This window comes from Leptodactylus fuscus, chromosome 1, assembly GCF_031893055.1.
Source record: "Leptodactylus fuscus isolate aLepFus1 chromosome 1, aLepFus1.hap2, whole genome shotgun sequence".
Lineage (NCBI taxonomy): Eukaryota > Metazoa > Chordata > Amphibia > Anura > Leptodactylidae > Leptodactylus > Leptodactylus fuscus.
The window spans coordinates 54,966,005-54,990,086 of NC_134265.1; the positions used below are offsets into that span (position 1 = coordinate 54,966,005).

At 41.7% G+C, this 24,082-nt stretch overlaps 1 protein-coding gene across 4 annotated transcripts in view; it reads right to left on the bottom strand.

The window, feature by feature from the left end:
- The window catches only part of ARHGEF28 (Rho guanine nucleotide exchange factor 28), a 154,594-nt gene that overhangs the window by 11,410 nt on the left and 119,102 nt on the right, over nucleotides 1-24,082 (bottom strand). For all 4 annotated transcript variants that reach the window (XM_075270535.1, XM_075270545.1, XM_075270525.1 and 1 more), the window contains 12 exons: nucleotides 18,990-19,237; nucleotides 13,035-13,157; nucleotides 12,247-12,364; nucleotides 10,874-11,128; nucleotides 8,333-8,409; nucleotides 6,796-6,974; nucleotides 6,614-6,705; nucleotides 5,667-5,849; nucleotides 5,419-5,556; nucleotides 3,938-4,035; nucleotides 443-481; nucleotides 9-56 (listed from right to left, as the gene is read on the bottom strand). In XM_075270535.1, coding sequence (XP_075126636.1) covers nucleotides 9-56; nucleotides 443-481; nucleotides 3,938-4,035; nucleotides 5,419-5,556; nucleotides 5,667-5,849; nucleotides 6,614-6,705; nucleotides 6,796-6,974; nucleotides 8,333-8,409; nucleotides 10,874-11,128; nucleotides 12,247-12,364; nucleotides 13,035-13,157; nucleotides 18,990-19,237 — 1,598 coding nt within the window. The remainder of the gene's footprint in view (nucleotides 1-8; nucleotides 57-442; nucleotides 482-3,937; nucleotides 4,036-5,418; nucleotides 5,557-5,666; nucleotides 5,850-6,613; nucleotides 6,706-6,795; nucleotides 6,975-8,332; nucleotides 8,410-10,873; nucleotides 11,129-12,246; nucleotides 12,365-13,034; nucleotides 13,158-18,989; nucleotides 19,238-24,082) is intronic.

Genomic DNA, 24,082 nt, shown 5'->3' on the forward strand with positions numbered 1-24,082 from the left:
GTACAAACCTGTATACTGTACAAGAGACGGGTTAGGTTCTGAATTGTCTGCAAAACCTAAGGGAAGAGAATTGAAACAATTATCTTACATAAAATATATTCCAAACTTCTTTTGCACGCCACTTATTTGCATCTGTGCTCTCAGGACCCACAATGTATAAAAGTACTGTGTGTCAGACTCCAAAAATGTAAAAATAAATAAATAAAAATAACATTATCATCATTATTATTCATCATCATCATCTACACTAGGCTGCATCATCATCTACACTAGGCTGCCTAGTAATACCTTCCCAATAGACCACATTTTAGCTATAGGAAAACCTAATTTCAAGTAGAAAATCCACTAAAAGCATTCCCCTTACAAGCAGAGGTCTCATGTACTGAAAGCTGCCATACTAAATGACAATAGACGGTATAGCAGCACACTGAGGATCTATTACCTCTGCCTGCTTGTATCCAGACGAGGCTTCAAGTTCAACCTGGAGAACAAACAGTAAGCAAAGCAAAGTAACAATATTAATAAAGGCAGAAAGAACTAAAATAAATCAAGTATTAGTCGATAACTCAATTGCAAAATACAATGCACAATAAGATGCACTATCAGGGATATACGTCTAGACAGTTACCTTTATATACTGTATGCATAGGATAGCGATAGTGACATATAAAGCAGAAATATAGAGGGTGTCTGACCATCAGGACAATGTTTAGCCATACACGTTACAGGGAAATTGGATGGTCGTATACAGTGTCCTGCTATATAAGCTTGAGCACAGATAAAGGCTGTAATGTGTGGCCGTCCATTGCCTCCTCTGACAATAACTTTTTTTTTTTTTTACTACATTTGCACAAAATATTTTTCAAATTATATATATATATATATATATATATATATATATATATACAGTCCTATGAAAAAGTTTGGGCACCCCTATTAATCTTAATCATTTTTAGTTCTAAATATTTTGGTATTTGCAACAGCCATTTCAGTTTGATATATCTAATAACTGATGGACACAGTAATATTTCAGGATTGAAATGAGGTTTATTGTACTAACAGAAAATGTGCAATATGCATTAAACCAAAATTTGACCGGTGCAAAAGTATGGGCACCTCAACAGAAAAGTGACATTAATATTTAGTAGATCCTCCTTTTGCAAAGATAACAGCCTCTAGTCGCTTCCTGTAGCTTTTAATCAGTTCCTGGATCCTGGATAAAGGTATTTTGGACAAACAATTGAAGTTCAGTTAAGTTAGATGGTCGCCGAGCATGGACAGCCCGCTCTCAAATCATCCCACAGATGTTCAATGATATTCAGGTCTGGGGACTGGGATGGCCATTCCAGAACATTGTACTTGTTCCTCTGCATGAATGCCTGAGGATTTGGAGCGGTGTTTTGGATCATTGTCTTGCTGAAATATCCATCCCTGGCGTAACTTCAACTTCGTCACTGATTCTTGAACATTATTCTCAAGAATCTGCTGATACTGAGTGGAATCCATGCGACTCTCAACTTTAACAAGATTCCCGATGCCGGCATTGGCCACACAGCCCCAAAGCATGATGGAACCTCCACCAAATTTTACAGTGGGTAGCATGTGTTTTTCTTGGAATGCTGTTTCTTTTTGGACGCCATGCATAACGCCTTTTTTTATAACCAAACAACTCAATTTTTGTTTCCAAAATGAAGCTGCCTTGTCCAAATGTGCTTTTTCATACCTCAGGCAACTCTATTTGTGGCGTACGTGCAGAAACAGCTTCTTTCTCATCACTCTCCCATACAGCTTCTATTTGTGCAAAGTGCGCTGTATAGTTGACCGATGCACAGTGACACCATCTGCAGCAAGATGATGCTGCAGCTCTTTGGAGGTGGTCTGTGGATTGTCCTTGACTGTTCTCACCATTCTTCTTCTCTGCCTTTCTGATATTTTTCTTGGCCTGCCACTTCTGGGCTTAACAAGAACTGTCCCTGTGGTCTTCCATTTCCTTACTATGTTCCTCACAGTGGAAACTGACAGGTTAAATCTCTGAGACAACGTTTTGTATCCTTCCCCTGAACAACTATGTTGAACAGTCTTTGTTTTCAGATCATTTGAGAGCGGGCTGTCCATGTTCGGCGACCATCAAACTTAACTGAACTTGAATTGTTTTGTAGAAAGAAATGGTCCAAAATACCTTTATCCAGGATCCAGGAACTGATTAAAAGCTACAGGAAGCGACTATAGGCTGTTATCTTTGCAAAAGGAGGATGTACTAAATATTAATGTCACTTTTCTGTTGAGGTGCCCATATTTTTGCACCGGTCAAATTTTGGTTTAATGCATATTGCGCATTTTCTGTTAGTACAATAAACCTCATTTCAATCCTGAAATATTACTGTGTCCATCAGTTATTAGATATATCAAACTGAAATGGCTGTTGCAAACACCAAAATATTTAGAACTAAAAATGATTAAGATTAATAGGGGTGCCCAAACTTTTTCATAGGACTGTGTATATATATATATATATATATATATATATATATATATATATATAATGATAGCTTTCACACTATATATATATATATATATATATATATATATATATATATATAGTGTGAAAGCTATCATTTTTATATCTTACTCTCAACAGAATTGTAAACATTGTAGGGAGGGATATTTAGTATCTTTCATGGAAACCTAAATTTGCACATAAACGCTGCCCCATGAGATGCAAAATCTAACATAAATGGTACTGGGTAAATAATGGAGGAAATAATGGATAGTGGAACAGGGTAATAAAAACAAGAGATGTAATACAGCCCCACCTTGTGGTCATACTTGGTATGACAGCAAATCAAGCTTAAAGAGGACCTTTCACCATTTTGCCTACAGGCAGTTCTATATACTGGGGCAAAATGGTGAAAGGTCCTCTTTAAAGAGGACCTTTCACCGATTTGGGCACAGGCAGTTCTATACACTGCAGGAAAGCCAACAGTGCGCTGAGTTCAGCGCACTGTCGGCTTTCCCAATCTATAACCCGGGTAAAGAGCTTTCGGTCCCGGTACCGTAGCTCTTTACAGTCAGAAGGACGTTCCTGACAGTCAGTCAGGTACGTCCTTCTGCACAGCAGCGCCTATCGTGATGTACTGTGTGAGCGGGGAGGAACGCACCCCCTCCCCTCCTGATAATACTTGTCTATGGACGAGCACTGTGAGCAGAGGGAGGGGGCGTTCCTCCCCGCTCACACTGTACAGCGCGATAGGCGCTGCTGGGCAGAAGGACGTTCCTGACTGACTGTCAGGAACGCCCTTCTGACTGTAAAGAACTACGGTACCAAGACAGAAAGCTCTTTACCCGGGGCACAGATCGGGAAAGCCGACAGTGCGCTGAATTCTGAATTCAGCGCACTGTCGGCTTTCCAGCAGTATATAGAACTGCCTGTGCCTCAAACCATGAAAGGTCCTCTTTAAGGCTGAGGCCCCACATTGTGGAAACACGGCTTTTTGTTGTTGTTGTTGCAGATTTTGTTGCGGTTTTATAAACCAAAGCCAGGAGTGGATTCAGCAGAAGGTAGAAGTATAAGGACTTCCTATATTTTTACTATTCCTTGTGTAGCTTTTTGTGACAAAGATAGTTGAGCGCTGCACTACTGCGATCTCTGCCACTCTCACTGAAATGAATGGAGTATTGCACGCACTGGCCGACCACCAGCCCATTCAGAATGGGGAAAGAATGTCCCTCATTCTCCAGATCAGTCAGGGTCTTGGAGCCCCACCGATCTGCAAGTTATCTCCTATCCTATGGATAAGGAATAATTAGCTTTGTGGGGAAAATCCCTCTACTAAAATGTGTTGCTGTTTTGTTTTTGTTTTTTTGTGATTGTGATTTTTTTTTTTTAACCCGACAAAACTTCTATAGATAGGATGTTAAGGAACAGGAGCCCTCTTACCTTATCTTCACTAAAAGACATGTCTATATCACTTGACACTTGAGTAGGACTGAGTTCTGTATTAAATGTATCCTCCTCTCTTACATCTGGAGATAGGGCTGTAAAGAAGAAAACTTAAATCCTCAGACACATTTTGATAATTATTTATTTTCCTAATATCATAAAATCCATACCTTTTATTTTTCCATCAACAGAGCTGTACATGAACCTCTGAGGTTCTAACCACTGGTACCACTAAAAATCTGCTATACAGATGAAGCAGCCATGAAACAACCACTTGTATAGCAGTAGGTGATATTTGAGTTTTGTTTGTTTGTTTTTTCCTTCTTGAATAAAATGGCGTACTGCGGCCAGTATTCATTCTACATGGGAAATGACTGTGTTATACAAAGTGTGTAGTGCAGAAATCACAAAATGATTGATGGGTAACGTGACAAACATTCGATTAGTGGCTGCTACATCTGTACCTGTCCTAACAAGCTTATTGGACTCGGCCTCTGGCAGGGGCTACTTGGCAGACCCAGAAGCCTTTGTTAGACCTCCAGTCAGTTGTCCTAACACTTCATCACGTTAAGATTTTATGGGATACAAATAGGGACCAGTCCCTTTGTCATCCACATTGATGATGTTCTATGAATGGTATCTATTGGGCAAATAGCCAGTCACAGAGCTAGGTGTACTGCTGACACTAGGTTTACACTTTGGGACCCAAGAAAATCGAAACCCAATCCACTTAAAAAGCAGTTACCTGCAGACCCCATAAACTACAATTGGCTCTGCCTGGTTTCCACCCGAAAGATGCAGAGGGAAGTCACGCTTGCAGGACTTTTCTCTTTACATTTTTCTAGCAGGATGGGGGATCGACTTCCCAAACGGCAATTGAACCCAGAAGTGAACCCAGCCTTACAGATGATGTGATTTGTGCCTGCACTATAACTATGCTGTACACGTATGGCATTTCACAGTAGACACATCAACGTCACGAAGTAAAGATACAGTAAACGTGTGTGGTGTGTGACCAAGTGAGACAAGGTTTGTGGCATCACACATTGCGTACCAGTATTTTCAGTGAAGAGGGAGTGGATGTAATGGTGATCATTCTGGATTTCTAGTGTTGGGGTCCTGTAACATTTGCATGGAGCTTGTAGGTTCTCTCCAGAAACATAATGATAGGAATATCAGGCATTTACATACTGAGTGTCAATGGAGACCAGGATGGATGTAAGGGATTATATTATATATACGGCACTGCTGAAACTGAGTGCTATGAATATGAGTGAGATAAATCTTGTATTTTGGTTGGTGGTTTTTTTTGTAGATTAGCTGCTTTTTAGTCCCTCCATATATATTAATGCGTTGAATATATACTGTACATAGATAATCATTAGTTTATTTTCTAAACTTTGATTCACCTCAGCTCTCCAAGACAGCAGTACTAAGCAGTATAGCCTATCTTCTACGTTTTATAGACATCTACTTACAGGGATATTGAAACTCCTGAACTTCCTCCAATGGCTCACTACTGGACCAGCCCATGTGTCTGCCTGATGTCTCGCTATCTTCTGGTGACCAAGCTGAATTCTCCATTTCCGTTGTTAACGTAGTGTACAGGTTTTCAGCTGTAAACAGAGATTACAATGGTTATATTATTCATGCACGTATCTCAATTCAGAATATCAACCTTAATAAAGATTACAATAATATAAAAAGTAGTTTCCAAAAAGCATACCTTCCTTCAGGGCAGCCGCCAGCAACGATGCGGCCTGTGGTACCTCTCCAGAATCCGCCTTAACTAAAAGGTGCGGCTCTAGGTGCAGATTGCTTCCCCCGCACATTGATGTAAGTTCTGCAAATATCTGCAGCTTATCTTCCAAGCAACTGAAAATCTGCTGGTCATGGCAACCCAGAATTTCTACAAAAAAAAAAAAACATAAAAAAATAAAATAAAAAAGAATAAAAATTTTCATAAAAGTATAAGCTAAGAAAAAAATTAAAAATACTAAAGTTGAGGTTTCTTATCATTTACAACTAACTGTCCAGCTAGAGATGTTGACAAATAGTGCCACCTGCTGGTATAATATAAGAATACAGAGATAAAATCAGGTATACTACATTTCTTTAAACAAACATTTTTTTTTTATATTGCAAATCCTAAATCTCAGTTCACACGTGCATTAGAGGCTTTGCTTGCAGCTTCTGTCACTAAACTGTCATCAAGCATAGCAATGAATGCAGATTTCTTCCTGTCAAATCTACAGATCCTGCAACTTAACCTAATGAAAAAGCAATGGAGTCCTCCAGGTAATGGTAGTTTTTTTTTTTTTTTTTTTTATGTAGATTATGAGCCCCATATAGGGATCACCATGTACATTTTTTTCCTATCAGTATGTCTTTGTAGAATGGGAGGAAATCCACGCAAACACGGGGAGAACATACAAACTCCTTGCAGATGTTGTTCCTGGGATCCGAACCCAGGACTCCAGCGCTGCATTGCCCCTGGGTGATGGCAGTTTCTGTTATATAACTGTTCCCACCAGGGTGTTATAACTTGCTTTAACAAAGGAAGCCATGACACATATTTACTGCATTTTAACACATACAGTAAATAGGTTTGCACAATTTCTGGCAGAATTTACTTAAAAATTTGCAGGTATGAGACTCATCATTTTCACACACCTTGATACTGTTTGGCCTTTGCAGCTCGTGCTTCGGCAGCCCTCTTCTCTTCATCAGATTCACAGGGTTTTCCCTCTTCTTCTTCAGGGCAACTAATGAGCAGTAAAGGATAACACTAGTATCGTGGAGTCTATGCTTCTAAGACACTCCATGTGATGTAGAGCATTAATGTTAATAGCTACCTCTGTACTGCGTCCTGAATTTGCCTCATCCAAGTATTTCGCTCATCTTTGGAGCTTGTATGTATTTCATACATTTCGGGACCAGCGGATGACGCACTTATTAAGAACATCCCTCGTTCCTCATTGGCCACTTCTCTCACAATTAACTTTTGCAGTGAAATAATGGGCGGCTTCTGATCCTGTAGTGAAAAAGTTGTTGGTTTGTTTTGTTTTTTTTGTAAATCAAACATCAATTAAAACATAGGTAGTCCTAATGGCATGTCAGCTGTCTGGATTGTCCCATGAGAAAGAAAAAAAAAGAAAAAATCTATCAGAATCGCTCAGCTCCCCATATACAGAAGGACACAGGCAGTGGGGCTGAGCCGCTGGGCATGTGTGGCCACCATCTATTAACCAGAGAAAAGACTACAAAGCGTGTATCTCACCCTGGAGGACACAACAGCTCCATGTATAACACAGGATGATTATTTGTATAGTAATTGAGTAAAAATTACATTTCCCCGTATTGGCTACTCCTTCTAACGTCCCCACACACATGCATGCTTACTTTGGTCCATGTGTTCTTAAGGAGGAAAAGGCAGAAGCTTAATTTAACTCCCTTCCACCCCATCCAGAACATCTAATATTTCTTTCTCTCTCTTGCATATACAGTGCCATTATATTCCGCATTGCATTGTCAGTATGTCCTTGAGCATGAGCACAAACACGGGAGAATATACATACACCACACAGATCAGATATGAACATAGAACTCTAGTGCCGCAGGTAACACTGCCAACCACTGAGCCACTGTGCTGCCCAGTATACACTAAGGGTAAGTTCACACCTCGTTTTTTTGAATGCAGATTTTGGTGGCAGAATGTTCACTTTTACATTCATTTCAATCAGGTATGTAAGGTGGAATCTGCCTGAAGATAGGTAATGACTCTTCTTTTTCCTCTAGCAGAAATTCTGTTACTGACTCCCATTGAAATGAATGGAAGATTTGGGAGGCCTTTTTTGAGGTGGATTCCACCTCAAAATCTGCCTGCAAAAAACACCCTTAGTGGTCAGCTGGTGAAATCAGCGGCTCAGTCCACCTTAGTGTGATGTGAATGGTCATACTTCATGCAATGTTCCCACACAAATGCAATAGGACAGTCTGTAACCAGCCAGTCACTACTAAAAAGAGATTGTACAAGGCGGATAACTCATCTAAGATGTTACACATGCCTTCAAGATATGTGCAAAACAGTCTCATGTCTAAGATCATCTATCCCAGCTAATACAGTATATAGCACAGACGGGCTTACAGGAGAATGTAAAGGACACAAGGGCGGACATATCATGAAGTCTGATCTACGGATCTGAAAACAGGAAGAATGACTGCACCCGATTAACCAGGAGACATAATAACCGTGTTGTGCTGCAAGGGGTTCAGCCATTCTGGGGCTGGTACAATATTTGCAGTTGGCAGTACATTCACTTTCCACCCATCGCTTCATTGCTTCATTTTATTAGAAGAGATTAATGAGAACCACATTGGATACAAACTCACCACAGCAGCAAATATATACTTCTGATCTTTTTCCTGGAGAAATAGTAACACGTCGGATAAAAGTAGAGCTTGAATATCTAGGAGGGGGGAACAAAAGGTAAAATACTTCTTAGAGTTTGGAAGCAAAAAGTTAAACAAAATCAAAGCAGCCATACTGTTCAGCTCCAAAAGAAAATTCACCCAACAAAAACAGAACATACATGGAGACGGCAGACATAAAGCCTTCAGCCAAAGTGGCCGATGGATTAGGATACCTGGCACTATGTGCTCCATGTTCATTACAGTCATCTGCTGGCCAGGAATATTCATCACATGTCAAGGATTTCAGCTCCAGTGCACATGGAATAAAGCCCATAGTACATTTACCATCCAGCTAGAAGAATGTCTGTGGGCCTCCATGATAAAGATACTGGCTCTTTAGTATATAAGATTTTTTGTCCTCCTCCTATTCCTTGGTTGCAGTATTGTGACATGTAACTGAAAGGCTATTTGGTACCAAGTTCACTCCATTGGATATCAAACACTGACTACATGCTATGACATTAAAGGGACTGGCTGCTTAAAGGGGCTCTATCAGCAAAATCATGCTGATAGAGCCCCACATATGCGTGAATAGCCTTTGAAAAGGCTATTCAGGCACCGTAAATGTTATATTAAACTACCCCCCAGTTTTAAAATAAAACCCTAAAAAAGAATGTGATCTACTTACGCATCGTGCACGCTGGGCGGGCATTCAGGGTGCGCCGTCTTCTTCATCCACGCCTCCTCTTCCTCCGATGTCCTCGGGTCCGGTCCTCCTCCGGCGCTCGCAGACACTGATAAAAAAAAAAAAAATGGCCTGGGCGCCTGCGCAGTAGCCGTAGTAGAAGCCGCATGCGCCCAGGCCATTTTTTTTATATCAGTGTCAGTTCGTGAGCTCCGGAGGAGGACGGGACCAGAGGACATCAGAGGAAGAAGAGGCGTGGATGAAGAAGAAGACACACCCTGAATGCCCGCCCACAGTGCACGATCCGTAAGTAGATAACATTCTTTTTTAGGGTTTTATTTTAAAACGGGGGGGGGGGGGGGGGGGGTAGTTTAATATAACATTTACAGTGCCTGAATAGCCTTATTAAAGGCTATTCACACATATGTGGGGCTCTATCAGCACGATTTTGCTGATAGAGCCCCTTTAAACCCCTTCCCGCAGCAGCCAGCTTTTATTTTACTTTTTTTTTTTTTTTACTCTCGCCTCCAAAAGCCATAACTGTTCACAGAGCCATATGAGGGCTTAGCTTTTGCAGGACAAATTGTACTTCGTACTGGTACCATTTAATATTCCTTACGATGTACTGGGAAGCTGGGGGAAAAAAAGTTCAGAATGGGGTGGAATTAGAGAAAAACTGCGTCTGTGCTAATTTCCTAAGGGCTTTGTTTTTATAGTGTTCACTATATGACATATTATCTGTATTATGTGGGTCATCATGAGTACATCATTACCACTAACGCCTTATACTTCGGGCTTCTTCCACTACACATCAGGCCAGAGGAAGATCATTACTAGACAGAAACGTCACTTTTTTTATTGACCTGCTACTAAGTTTACAAATATATGTGTTGTATAATACACCGATCTCTCCAGCACCGTGCACATACCAGGAAAGCAGACAGTGCACTGAATTATATGCACTGTCGGATTTCTAGCAGTATATAATACCACACATCGATGGGGATGTCCTAAAAAGGACCTAAAAGAGGATGATGAACAGGTCTGGTCATTTTACTCTCCAATTGTAGCCCCTTAAAGATGGGAATTTATACAGTTTGGGGAGATTGTCTTGCCTAAAAAGAGGGCTGTGCTTGCAAAATTAGCTTCAACAACATAAGGCTAGGCTTATACACTTATTTGTTTCTGTGCAACATTAAAGTGAGTCTTTCACCAAAGGGAGCCCAGCATATCAACGCAGCCCTGCAGATAGGTAGTATGTTAGGGTCACCTGAATTAGAAAGTGTTATCCCCTTGTGAAGCAATGCCTCAGTTGTTGAGATATGTTGTCAATATGCAAATGAGCTCTGTGTCATTGCGCCAAAGATCTCATTTGAATATTGATGTCTCCAAAATGCAGGCACTGACCCCCAAGGGGAAAATACTGTATGATTCAAGTGACACTAACCTACCTATCTGCAATCGTGGGGTGACATGCTGGGTTCTGGTGACAGACTGCCTGTAGCTCTGCCCACTGTCATATGGACACAGTAACTTGCATGCCACAACACAACTACATCAGCCATTAGTTAGGGTTTTGTAGCAGCGCTACATCACATGTCATGCAGCTACAAGTCACTATGTATCCCTAGCCAAGTTAATACTACATGATGTATATTTGTAGATTTAAAAAAGAAAAAAAGAAAAAAAAAAAATCACAATTCTAAAGCACTTTTTTCCAGAATGCTGCAATGTGCAGTTCCTCTCCATAAAAAGCTCATGTAAAAGCTCAGTAAATGGTTATATCTGCAGATGATGTCTCATGAACATTGTGTAAGACCTGTGTATTGAAATACCTTTAAATCTCCCCGTGGCTGTTTTCCACAGCAGGACACCATCATGCAGAAGCACCCTCTCCTTGATCCTTAGATCCTGCTTTGTAAAGACATGGCCGTTCTTCATCTTTGTGAAGGTCTTATTTTCTATCTTATTCAGAAAATCTTCCAGTTTTTGTTTTCTTTCAAAGTCGCTGACTCTCAAATCCACAGCAGTCACCATGTCTTTAATAAGGCCCAGGGCTCGGCAAAGATCCTTGTGTTCATCGGTGCCCTCTAAAGGTAACAGCAGAGCGGTGTTCAGTGACATTACACATAGTAACACATGTAAGCTGATCAATTATATGAATAGAGGGACATAGCTGCACCTATATCATGCCAAGGGATGAAAAATGGATAAGGGAGCGTTCACACTACCTTCGGTGTCCGACAGGTAGTGTCCGCTGCTAATATCCGTTCAAAATCTTCTGCGGACATTAGCAGCGGACACTAGCTGTGTCTGTGACATTTTGTATTGATTTAAATGGACATCGGGTGCGTTCTTTTACAGTCCATGTCTGTCCTTAACTGTCTGTTCCCAAAGATGTGTCCCCCCCCCCCCCCCCAGCTTATACTCGAGTCAATACATTTTCCCAGTTTTTTGTGGTAAAAATAAGGGGTCTCGGTTTATATTCGGGTCGGCTTATACTCGAGTATATATGGTAGTCTCTTTCCTCCAGTAATAGGGCAACACCTGTCCACAGATTGTTCTAGGCACTGTAGATCAGCTTAGTGAAGTGAATAGGATCAAGCTGCAAAATAACACGCAACCTGTGGACAGGTGTGGAACTGATTTTAGGAGGGAAAAAAAAAAAGTTATATATATAATATAATAAATACACACACACACACACCTATTCATTCCACAGACTGTGTAGAATCTAGGAATACATAAAGGTTACAGAAAATTCAGTATAACACATTGCTAAGAGCTACTGGGGAAGAAATCCACTTTAGGCCGGGGCATGTGACAGAAACGCCACAATTTCCCCATGGCAGAAACACCACGGGAAAAATTGCGGCATTTTACAGTACAGATAAAGTGAATGGAATTCTAGCGAATTCCATGCCCACTCTGCAGTAAAAACTGTCGTGCGGACATGCCGCCATCTCCAAAACCGACCCGGTTTTGGAAATCACAGCATGTCAATTATATCTATGGAAACTCTGTTGGTTTTCCCATAGGTATAATTGTAACAAAGTCCACAGAGGAAATCTCCACAAACTTTCTGTTTAAAGCTTTGCAGAAAGACCTGTGATGCGATGCTGCCGTGGTTTTTCCCGCAGCGCTTTTTTGCTGCGGGACGTCCCGAGGGGCCTTAGTCTTAGACAAGTTTGTGTTTCCTGTTACTGACCAGGTGTATATCGCAGTATTCTCTCTACAAGTACGGGATACTTGGTGATGCGCTGTGTTACTAGCAGGATGCATTCTGGGATCCCCCGCCGGCGGGCCTGGAGATTACTGTTTGTCATCTATAAATACAGGAACATATTTAGCAGTTTATTATCTATAACAATAATTTCAACAACAAAGACATTGTTTAAAATTAAAAGTTATATTATAATTGGCCAGCAAATATTTGTTAATAAAGGCAAAAATACTTTGTATCTGTCTATTCACAGATACTAGCTGGTGACGGCTCCTACAGCTTCAGTTATATGACCTTATCTATTAAAAGATGGCTGGACCATTGTATCCAACAAGTCCTCTGACCTCGTGTGTCCCTATATCTTCATAGATTGTAAGCTCTTGCGAACAGGGCCGTCACCCTTTTTATTTGATCCATTAATTCTTTGTCACATGGTAATGTGTAATACTGTCTGTTCATGTGTCCTCTAAGTGCTGCGAAATATGTTGGCGCTATATAAATATTTTTATAAAGACATACCACCCAAGTGCCACTGTGAGGCGCTGCAATACAGAAAATAAGATGCACATGACGAAGTATTACACATACTCCAAACAAGAATAGTACAGAATCTCTACTGTGGTAACCTTGCTTCCTGGATACTATAAGTTCAAGTTATCCTTTCTTTATGTGCAGTATTTTCCTATGTACATCAGTATTCTCAGATATCCTCGTTCTTAGAAGTTTCCTGTACCATCAGAATGCATTATACATGATAGCCCGCAGTAACTTACTTTTAAGAAATTCTGAAACTTTTTGTTTTGTTGAAGTTCTTTAAACAAATTCACAGCTTCGATGTGATGACTACAGAATTCTCCATAAATCCTCTTCATTTTCTCGGCATTCTCTGCAGAAAACTATACGAAAAGACATGCATGCCGCTAGTTAGAAGATTGTATGGTAGACACTGATTAGTCCACTATATCTCAAGAGATAATACTAAGAACAGACACAAATCTTCTGCGATCACCATAAATTCTATGGCCTAACTATTATGGGAGTATTTTCAAAAAATATATAGTCTTTATGTACATTTTTGTTTCTAAGGGCAGCATAAAGTTCAGGATCTTGAACATGTTTGGGTGTCAAATTAATTCACTGAATGGTGCATGTAAGAAATCAGTCTTAAGGTAATATTCATAAGGTATTACCTTAAGGCCTGGGAAGTCAAGGGGGTGGTCCGATCAGTGACTGTCAGATATCTCTGTATGTGCAGTCATGGTGGGGAGGTTGTCAATCACGGATAGGACCAGCTCCTTGACTTCTAAAAATCGAAAGAGCGGTGATTTCAAGGGATAAATGACAAGTTATACTGAATCTTTTCCCATAAACCAAACTGCTCAGTTCCGCCTGCTCTATAACATACCGCCTGCAGATTGGACTGCTATCATCATGTGACAGGTTCCCTTTAAGTTCTATATTATAATATACCGTATATACTCGGGTATAGGCCGAGTTTTTCCAGCATAGTTTTTGTGCTGAAAAAATGCGCCTCGGCTTATACTTGCGTCAATACGGTAATTGAAAATGTCCCATGACTGGTCCTCAGTGAAAGACATCTGTGGGAGGCCGCTGGAGCAGTGCTGCTGCCGATAGGTGAGTGATGAGACAGCTCTGTCTCCAGGACCGCCCCAAGATATTTCCAGAGCATCTTCTCTGCCTTGGAAACATCTTAAGGCAGCCCTGGAGACAGCGCTGCTTCACCACTCACCTATCGGCAGCAGCGCTGCTCCAGCGGCCTCCCACAGATGTCTTTTACTGTGGACCAGTGAAATTACCACTCGATTCAATACGGTAATTGACTCGACTGTATTGACTTGCTGCAGCGGGCCTCCGCTCTAGTCCCGGCCCCCTCCCTCGGCTACATCAAGAGTGCCAGGGAGGTTAGTCCTGAACTGGCACACCCCAACAATTTGCTAAATTGGCAGATGAGGGGGATGTTAGTACAGGGGTAACACTGCTGCAGCATGACACTTCCTCTGAAAGCCAGGGGAATGTCTGCTCCAGTAAGAAGACGTCCCAGACGTCTGGGGCATTATCATACAGGCCCAAAGCCTTATGGTAGCAGTAGCAGCCTGTTGCCATACAGGCCCAAAGCCTGTGCTAGCAGTAACAGGCTATTACTACTAGCACAGGCTTTGGGCCTATACGGTAATATCCCAGACCACATGACGTCTGGGATATTACCATCAATATGTTTTCCCCGTTTTTTGTTAAAATTAGGGGGGTCGGCTTATATTCGGGTCGACTTATACTTGAGTATATACGGTAATATGAAACTATTTTTATTGTTCTTATTATTAATTTTCGTGGACCATCATTTCTGCAATCCAGCATTCGTAGTGCACAAGTTTGGACTATATGTGGACACTGAGCATTATATGTTGTGTTTTATTACCTAACAGAGATGACATTATTATTTTATTCTGGCTACTGATAGCCTGTGCAGTTTGTTATCGCATTACGTAAACACTTATTTATATACTTTATCTATAGGTGTACATGACAGGTCGATACAAAGAAGTCCATTATCAATCACCTTTGTAGTGTGAAATTAGAGTCCAGTTTATAAACCTTTGTGTCCCTTCAATGAATATACACAGTTTACCTTTATGGTCTGATCGTCTGGTCTTTATTTTATACACTTCTATTGACTATAGAAAACTACTAAAACATGCTTTTCCATATTAATATTGTGTCAATCTACAAGATGAAGCAATATAGGATCAGTTATGCTTTGTGGACATTGGTTTTGTAAGTGCCACCTATTGTATAGAGATTTTATAGAAAACAGGTGTAAGGATATATTACAGGGTTCTCTACCAAACACCTGCGGGAGTGTCAGGTAACAGGTTTAATATTGTAGGGTATGTGTCAAGTCAAGGATCATTAGGACTGGTCTTAGAGCTGTCAAGCACTGGTAAAGGGAAGGTTTTGGATTTACAGATCGCCAGTGCCTGCCAAATATTATATGACAAGGCCCTAAATTTTTGAACATAAGCCCGTGTAGTGAAAAATATTATCATGTCAAAATGTCAGATTTGTGTATGTATGTGTATAAAAATCTGGAAGAAGACATCCTCATGTAATTGTGTCCCCTTCATGTGATGCTGCATAAAGAGTATAACTCACACATCTGTGCCGAAATTTCATGGCTGTCAGCATCCCGTGTGGCACCTGCTTTTTTCATAAATGAAGGAGAGATGCTGCAGAGGAAATATCTGATAGATGAAGATCCCACCTCTTGGACCCTCACCTATCCCTAAAATGAGCTCCTCCAGCCTCCGTACTTACCTGGCTGCAACTTCACTGTTCACTGTCAGCTATGCTTGGACTTTACGGAAACAGCGTAGCTCTGAGATAAGTGATTTCCTTCCTTCCTATGACACTGAGCGGTGAGGAACGCCTCCCTACTCCTCATATTACTGGTCCATAGACTAGTACTGGGGGATGAGGGGGGGTGTTCCTCACCACTCAGCGTCATGGCTGGGCAGTAAGGAACACCCCCTCTCAGAGTACAGCGCAATAGATGTTATTGTGAGGAGGGGTATTCCTCATAGACTGTCAGAAACGCCCTTCTGACAAGCGAAGAGCTACGGTAACGGCACTAATAGCTCCTCAGCGGGAGCACATAATGGGAAGGCCGTGTCGGCTTTCTAGTAGTGTACTACACCGCATATGTCTGAGGACATGAAAGGTCCTCTTTAATAAGTGGGGAAGGAAACAGAAATTCTTAATGGGATATATTACACACTTTATACCATGCAAATGCACTATTCATTTATGTGTTGTTCAGAACTTGGAGGTAGACTTTAAAAACCACACAAAGCCCACTGTTGTCATTCATTTCTATGGGAGTCACAGGACAACATGGCTGTTACCATAAAGCCCAATCATACTTGAGAGTCTTCACAGCAAGGTTGTGGCCAGGAAAGGAATGAGGCACGGAAACTTGAGGGATAGCATTTACGGCATATCCTGCGGCAGCTTATCTTCCCTGGGAACAAAACGACCAAGAGTTGAAATACATGTCTAATCTTTCCTTGTGCCAGCATCTATCAGGGAGAGTCTAAAGACCCATACACACAGTGAGCCAGTTACATCAAAATGGCCATCAAGTCTATTCTATCTATTCTATATAGACTCACTGTAACAAGAACAAAATACAAATGCTTTAAGGTGACAACTTCTTGTAGGTTGTGACTTTAGTAGGGCTTTGGCGTTGGAGTTAGGGCCAACTTTGAGTGGAGTCTGAAAAAATTTAAAGACTCAATTTAAAATAAATTTTTTTAAAAATAGATTTAATTATATTACTGTATATACTCGAGTATAAGCCGACTCGAATATAAGCCGAGGCCCCAAATTTTACCACAAAAAACTGGGAAAACTTATTGACTCGAGTATAAACCTGGAGGAGAAATGCAGCAGCTACTGGAAAATTCAAAAATTCAAATGGTCGGTGTTTTTGGGTGCAGTAGTTGCTGGGTGCTGGGAAGGGGAGGGGGTGTTTTGGTTGTCTGTCTGCCCCTTCCCTGAGCTTGAGAACAGAGTCCCCCCCCCCCACACTTGGAATTCAGCCTGGCTGAATATAGGGTATCTGCAGTGCTCCTATTAACCCCTTCCCGACGGAACAGGAGCACTCTAGATACCCTATATTCAGTAGACCAGGCACTGTCAGACACAGGGATACCTAATGTGTATGTGCTTCACAGTAATTTTCTACTGTTAGGGCTAGTTCACACGTGGGCAAAGGGGAGTTTTTTGACAGCGGATTTCGCTTCAAAATCAGCCCCTTTACAATGGAGCCCTATGTGAACAGCTAGCTTTTTTTTTCCGCTAGCTTTTTTTTCCACTAGCTTTTTTTTTCTGCTAGTTATTTTTCAGCTAGCAGAAAAAAGAAGCGACATGACCTTTCTTCAGGCGTTTTCCGCCTGAAGAAAGCAATAGAAGTGAATGGGAGGCAAAAACAGCGCAGGTTTTTTTCAGCGCGGTTTTTTGCAAAAAACCGCGCGGAAAAAACCGCTAGCGTTTTTTTTTAGCCCATTCACTTCTATGGGAGGGGAAAACAGCCTGGCTTTTTTTGGAAGCGGTTTTTACAAAAAAAAGCTCCAAAAAAAAAGCCCGGCAATGTCAAAAAAAAGCTTCCTAATTAGGAAGCGGTTTTTTTCAGGACCAAAATAAGCCAGGAGGTTTTTACGTGTGAACTAGGAGGGATTTAGAACTTATATTTATTTTATTTTTTTTATTATATTTTTTTAAAGGTTTTTTTTTTTTTTTTACTATTTTATGGGAGATTTTATACATTACTATTGCGGCTGGTCATAGACTACTTTTTACTATTGCGGCTGGACATAGGCTACTTTTTATCTCGGTAAATGACGTCACTACACGACTGCAGGTTTAGGTTCACAAAATACTAAAGGACCTGTAATGACATCATCACAGGTCCTTGAGCCGTTCTAGGATAGTATCATACTAGGAAGTGGGCGGAGCTACACACTATTTTGTGGGCGGAGCTATATGGAATGAAGCTGGACAGTGTGAAAGCTGAGTGTCATGGAAGATCAGGAGACTACAGAACAGGCAGGCTGTGTGTGGGCAAGAGGAGTATATCGGGTGTAGAGTTTCAGTGAGTACAACAGGGAATGTGTTGTTCTGCCTATGATGGGGGAGGGTGAGAACTTTGGCACATTTCAGCAACATCCGTTCGGCCCTTGGAAACACAGAAGCTGCTCAGACAGTCACATAACAAAACCCCTGTAATCACAATTGCCCGATGTAGCAGAGCTTACGCAGCGCTGTAGCACAGCTCAGTAGGCTCTCCATATGCAAACATGTACATACAGCTGGGTATCCTACGCATATGCAGCGATGTAGCAGAGCCGAGACACAGGAGCTGGTGGATCGAACTTTGGCACATTTCAGCAACATCCATTCAGCCCTTTGTAATACAGAAGCTGCTCAGTCACATAACCAAACCCCTGTAATGACAATTGCCCGATGTAGCAGAGTTTAGGCAGCGCTGTAGCACACCTCTATAGGCTCTCTATATGCAAACATGTACATACAGCTGGCTATCCTATGCATATGAAGCAATGTAGCAGAGCTGAGACGCGCGAGCAAGCTGATTGCACTGTGGCTAATTTCTAAATCATCTGTTCAGCCGTTTACAACACAGAAGCTGCTCACACACTGACATAAGAACACCCCTATAATCCAAATGGCCAGATGTAGCAGAGTTTAAGTGGCGTTGTAGCATAGCTGAGTACGCTCTCCATATGAAGAGATGTACATACAACTGAGTATGCTGCGATGTAGCAGAGCCGAGACGCAGGAGCAGGCGGATCATCCACAACAGCAATTGGCTAAATATAAGCGGCTCAGCACCAACACCAACCCGCTAGTATTGTATAATTACTTAGAAGTATAGTTAGTTACATTTCCTTTCATAAGAAGTTAATCACTGGCTTTTTAATGATTTAAAGGATCTTTACCGATTCTGACCGTCAACCATTTATGAAGGAGTCGGATAGTGGAAAAACAGCGTCGCCAGAGATTGGAGTTTGGCCCTGGATTTTAGACTTTATTGTGATTTTTTTTTTTTCACACATGTATTAATACATTTCAGATTAGGCAAAATATATTCATAGCCATATTAGGCAACTGAAAAATGACTTCATATTGTGTACCTGCTGTACAAGAATATCTCCAATTTTGTGGATCACAAAGTTCCTGTCGTTCCCCTCCCTGGACTCCTGTTTCCTCTCTCGCAAGTTATAAAAGAAGGACTTATGGCTTTCCAGCAGCTCATCGAGACAAGGGAAGATTTTATCCACGGTACTGTGGTCCAGCTGCAGCTCCTCCTTCATCCCTTTCCTGAAGATTTCAGACATAATGAACAGAGTCTGGATATGATGCAGTTCCGTCTGCATGAGCTCTGAAAGGAATAAAGAAACAACAACAGGATAGTATGATGCATCTAATATAAACTATGACAACTCCGACACGTCCAAAATGAACATGTCATGTGTTTTACACAATAAGGGGCTTCCCAGGACACTAAGGACGGTTCGGGTAGCCCCAATCATCAGCTGAAGAGAGTGTGGACGAGCACAGCGCCATACATTGCATAGTGGTGGTGCTTGGTATCACAACTTAGCCCATTCGCTTGAATGGAATTGAGCTGCAAACAGGCCATGTGACCTATGAAGATAAGATAATCCTTTAATAGTCCCACATTGGGTAAATTTCAGCATGTTACAGCAGCATAGTAATACAGATACAGGATAATACACAGTAATATATTACAGAAGTAGACACACATATGCTGAGAAGAGAAGATATACTAGGAGTCCATAACAGCTAAGGAACGGAAGAGAAAGAAGAAAAAGAAGGTGAAGTCACCGGCTTGTAAAGCAGAAGAGGAGCTCGTGGAGAACCGCTGCTACATCAATCAGCTGGTCACTTTGGGTGCCAGGTGTCAGACCCCTACCAATCCGTCATCAATATTTAAGTCAGGATAAAGCCCTTTATAGCTCTAAAATAAGATAATGCTTCAAGCTAGGGACCAAATATAGGAGCCAACCAAGTGTATGAAAACACACCAAATGAATCATTAAGGGTCGATATGTACATAAATTATTTTAGGAATTCGGCTCCTTCCTTTTTAACCCTCTCACAGTTATGATTATATTAATATTGGAAAATTAGGGAACAGGAAACAAAAGTAAATTCTAGTTTACTTCCAATACGATTATAGCTAATATCTTTACACTAATATCCAGTAATCTGATCTATTTGTATCCCTAATATGATTTATATTCCAGGTATATGCAGATACTGGTCAGGGACTACTTCCTTACAGATAAACTTCTCAGTTAACCGTTTCTTCTGTGCACTGGGATAATGGAGCTAAAATAACCAGGTAGCCTTTGGACCCAAGGAAATCGTCCTACTCTCCCCATCCCCAAGAATAATTCCATAGAAGAAAAAAAATGGAGAATTCACCAAAATATAATTGCTGGCTAGTACGCCATTAAGGTGCCAATACATCTAAAACGGCAGTCAATTGAGCACTCATTTGGCTGACAGCTATAGCTATTCCTCTCCACTATTCCATACACATGCACACAAATGCCTCACTTTTCTTACATCCGACATCATGATCATGAAACCATGTGCTCCAGCATGCCCATGCCACACGGGCACCAAACAGCACATTCATACACAGGGTAAAAGTGATTTTCTCTGTAGCGAGAATGCACTTTGACACAAAAGAGATATGTTCACTATATAACTAACCTGCAGCAACTTTTGCTGTAAGTGGCTTCGACGCCATGAGCCGCAAAGTCAGATTTCTGATTAGATCATTGTGATAATGAATGTGAGCCACATCTCTTCTAAAGCAAGCTAATTTGCTATGGATAAGGGTGCGCCTCATTTATGACAAGGAGCTCGCTGCTTCATTAATTCACGTGTACCCCATGCCGTCAGGCTCGGACTGGCCCACCGGTGTACCGGGGAATCCCCCGGTGGGCCCCCGAGCCCTGACTTAAAGTTTTGATTTTTACCAATGCAGATGCATTGGTCGGGGCCCGATCGGGATGGCCAGGGGCCCCAACCGGGCACCTGGCCAATGCATCTGCCTCCACACACAGGGGCCCCCATTAGCTGATGCTGAAGAAGTACACATCGGAGGACAACGTGTCTTTCTTCAGCATCAGCTAATGGCTTCTCCCTTCACTTACCTGCAGCTGCTGTCCTGTGAGATCTCCCCTGCTGCACGCACGCACTTCCTCCCCCTCCCCCCTCCTCCTCACACTGAGTCCTGTTACATCGCAGCGTGTGGGGAGGACAGGGAGCCGACTGCTGCTGGAATAGGTGAGTAAACTCTTTGTAAAATCTGTATGTTTAATATGTATATATGTACATTTGTGTAAAGTATGTGTCTTGTATACTGTGTGAGTACTGTATGTTTGTATACAGGTATGTGTGAGTATATACTGTATGCTATAATAATGTGTATGTATATATGTGTGTGTGTGTGTATATATAGTATTCATACAAGTATATATATGACTTATATGGTATATGAATGTATATAAATGTATATGTGCTATAGTATTGTATGTGTATATTGTATTGTATATGTGTGAGTATATATGGTATATGTTTAAGGCCTGGTTCACATCTGCATTCGGTGATCTGTTTGGGGAGTCTGCATGGGAACCCCCTTCCCCCCGAACGGATTACCAAACGCATTAGCAAGCGGTGTGCAGTGAAAGTACGCGGACCGCATAGACTATAATGGGGTCCGTGTGCTTTCCACGCGGTGTGCGCACGAGTCATGTGGACAGGAAAGTAGATTGTAAAGTACTTTTCTGTCCGCATGTTGTATGCAGACACCGCACGGAAAGCACATGGACCCCATTATAGTCTATGTGTGCTTTCACTGCACACCACTTGCTAATGCGTTCGGTAGTCTGTTTGGGAGGGTCCCCATGCGGACTCCCCGAATGGATTACTGAACGCAGATGTGAACCAGGCCTGAGTGTGTAGGTATATAGTGAGTGAAATCCCATCCACACATTGCAGAAAAACACACACGGCGGACACACTGCAATTTACAAAACTGTTGCGGTTTTGGAAATTGCAGCATGTCACTTATATCTACAGAAACACCTGCAGTTTCACTATAGGTATAAGGCTAAGTTCACACGGGGTTTTTTGGTCCGGAACCTGAGGCAGAGGCCGCCTCAGGTTCCGGACCAAAAATCGGGTAGCCGCGACTGGATGCACCGGCATCCAGTCACGCACTCTGCTCCAGATTAGGCCCAATAAATGGGCCTAGATGGGAGGAGGCAGTGTCTTCAGGCTGAATTGCGAGGCGAAACGACCTGAAGAATGAGCACCTCGCTTCTTTTTCTGGGAGCTGGAACAAACCGGCTCCCGGAAAAAAAAGAACTGACCGACTCCCATTGATTTCAATGGGAGCCATCTTTTTGGTCAGGATTTTGAGGCAGATACGGCCTCAAAATCCTGACCAAAAATCCCAGCGTGAACTTACCCTAAAGGAAACAAGGTCGTCAGAGGAAACCTCTGCGGAGTTTCTGCAATAAGCGCTGCAGGAAAAACTGATGTGTTGCCGCCGGGGTTTTTCCCGCAGCGCTTTTTGCTTTGTCTTGCTACATGGGGTTTTTATTCTGACGCTAGGTTCACACTAGCGTTCGGCAGTCCGTTCTCAGCTTTCCGTCTTCTGCTTGTAGAAGACAGAAAGCTGTCAGACCGGGTGCGGCGGTGTGCGTTTTATGCTCTCCGCCGCAAAACCGTTTAACCACTAAGGACAGATGAGTATTCTTTTTTTATTTATTTGTTTTTTTATTTTACACTTCCCTCCCACCACATGAGTTGCTCCAATTCCTGGACAACCACTTTAAAGGATGTATCCATCTTTCTAATATTGATGGTCTGTCCTTAGGATAGGCCATCAATATTACATCTGCGATGATACAACAGTCAGGACCTCTGCAGATCAGCTTTTCCAGGACACTTCAGCTACGGGTAATGGTAACATTTCTAGGAGCCATGCTGTTCACTTGCCATACAGGCTGTAGCAGTAGGTATATGTAGTGCACATGGTATAATGGGTGAGCAGCATGGCTCCCAACATGTTATTACCTTTAACCGCCCTGTCTCGGTACCGCTGATCTGCAGGGTCCTGGCGGTGGGCCCCTAGAAACAATTCCACTGGTGGGCCCTAGACATCCCAGTCCGACCCTGCATGCCGTACCGTGTGCTTGCAATGCAATCTAAGCCAGCTCATAGCTTAGTAAAGTGGTGTAAATAACCATAAAAATGGTAGTGGACCCATCCATATGACACCCCTCACCACGCCCGATTTCTGAAAAGCGACAAGGGCGGTGTAAACAAAACTTTTTTTTTTTTTTTTATTTCGCAGCGCTTTCTGTGTCACATATATACATCCAATTTTGCATTTTTTGGATACACTAATACTTCCAGAAAATATTTGAGCATGCTATTTAAACCAACCAACAACTATAAAATGGCCGGCAGATCTGCCAGGGAAATAGCAGACATGCCTAGGGCATGGAATTGTGTTTGACCTGCATAAAACCTTTTCTATCAGGACTCAGGATTTCCCGTTTTGGTCTCCAGACGATTATTCGAAGGTAAAAGCACAGAAACGCTGTAATCCTCTGTTTATGTTCAGCCAATGGAAAGAAACCATTTGACAAAGAACTATAAACATTACTGGATAGAGTCTGAAAATGACTCTTTGAAGAACATAAACAGGAACAAACCCTAGACAGTGTGGAAAAATGGATTTCCTCCACCGTTCTAGTACAAGAACAGCTTAAAAGGGTCAAACACATAATAAAATTAAATCGTGATTTAACACCTGTAGCTTGCACCACATATATGTTTGTGTGCAACTCAGAGGAGTCAGCAGAAGGAGTGAGTGACCGAAGATACCAAGAGAAAAACTACGGAAATGTCTGCAAGTCAATATAAAGGAGCTGAAAGGACTTACAGGAAATGTCTCACCAGAAAATTAACTATTTTGTAAAACAAATTTTTAGGTTAAACATATTTAAGAATTTGAGGATTTTTACATTTTTCATGTTACTATATTTTTTATTTTTTTAAGAAAGTACTAAACCAACTCTAGTTTATTGCTGCCTATGGTATAAAATCATTTGATGCTGGTAAAAGAACAGAGAAGATCTGACAAGATGGCAAAACCCATAATCATGTACAGAAG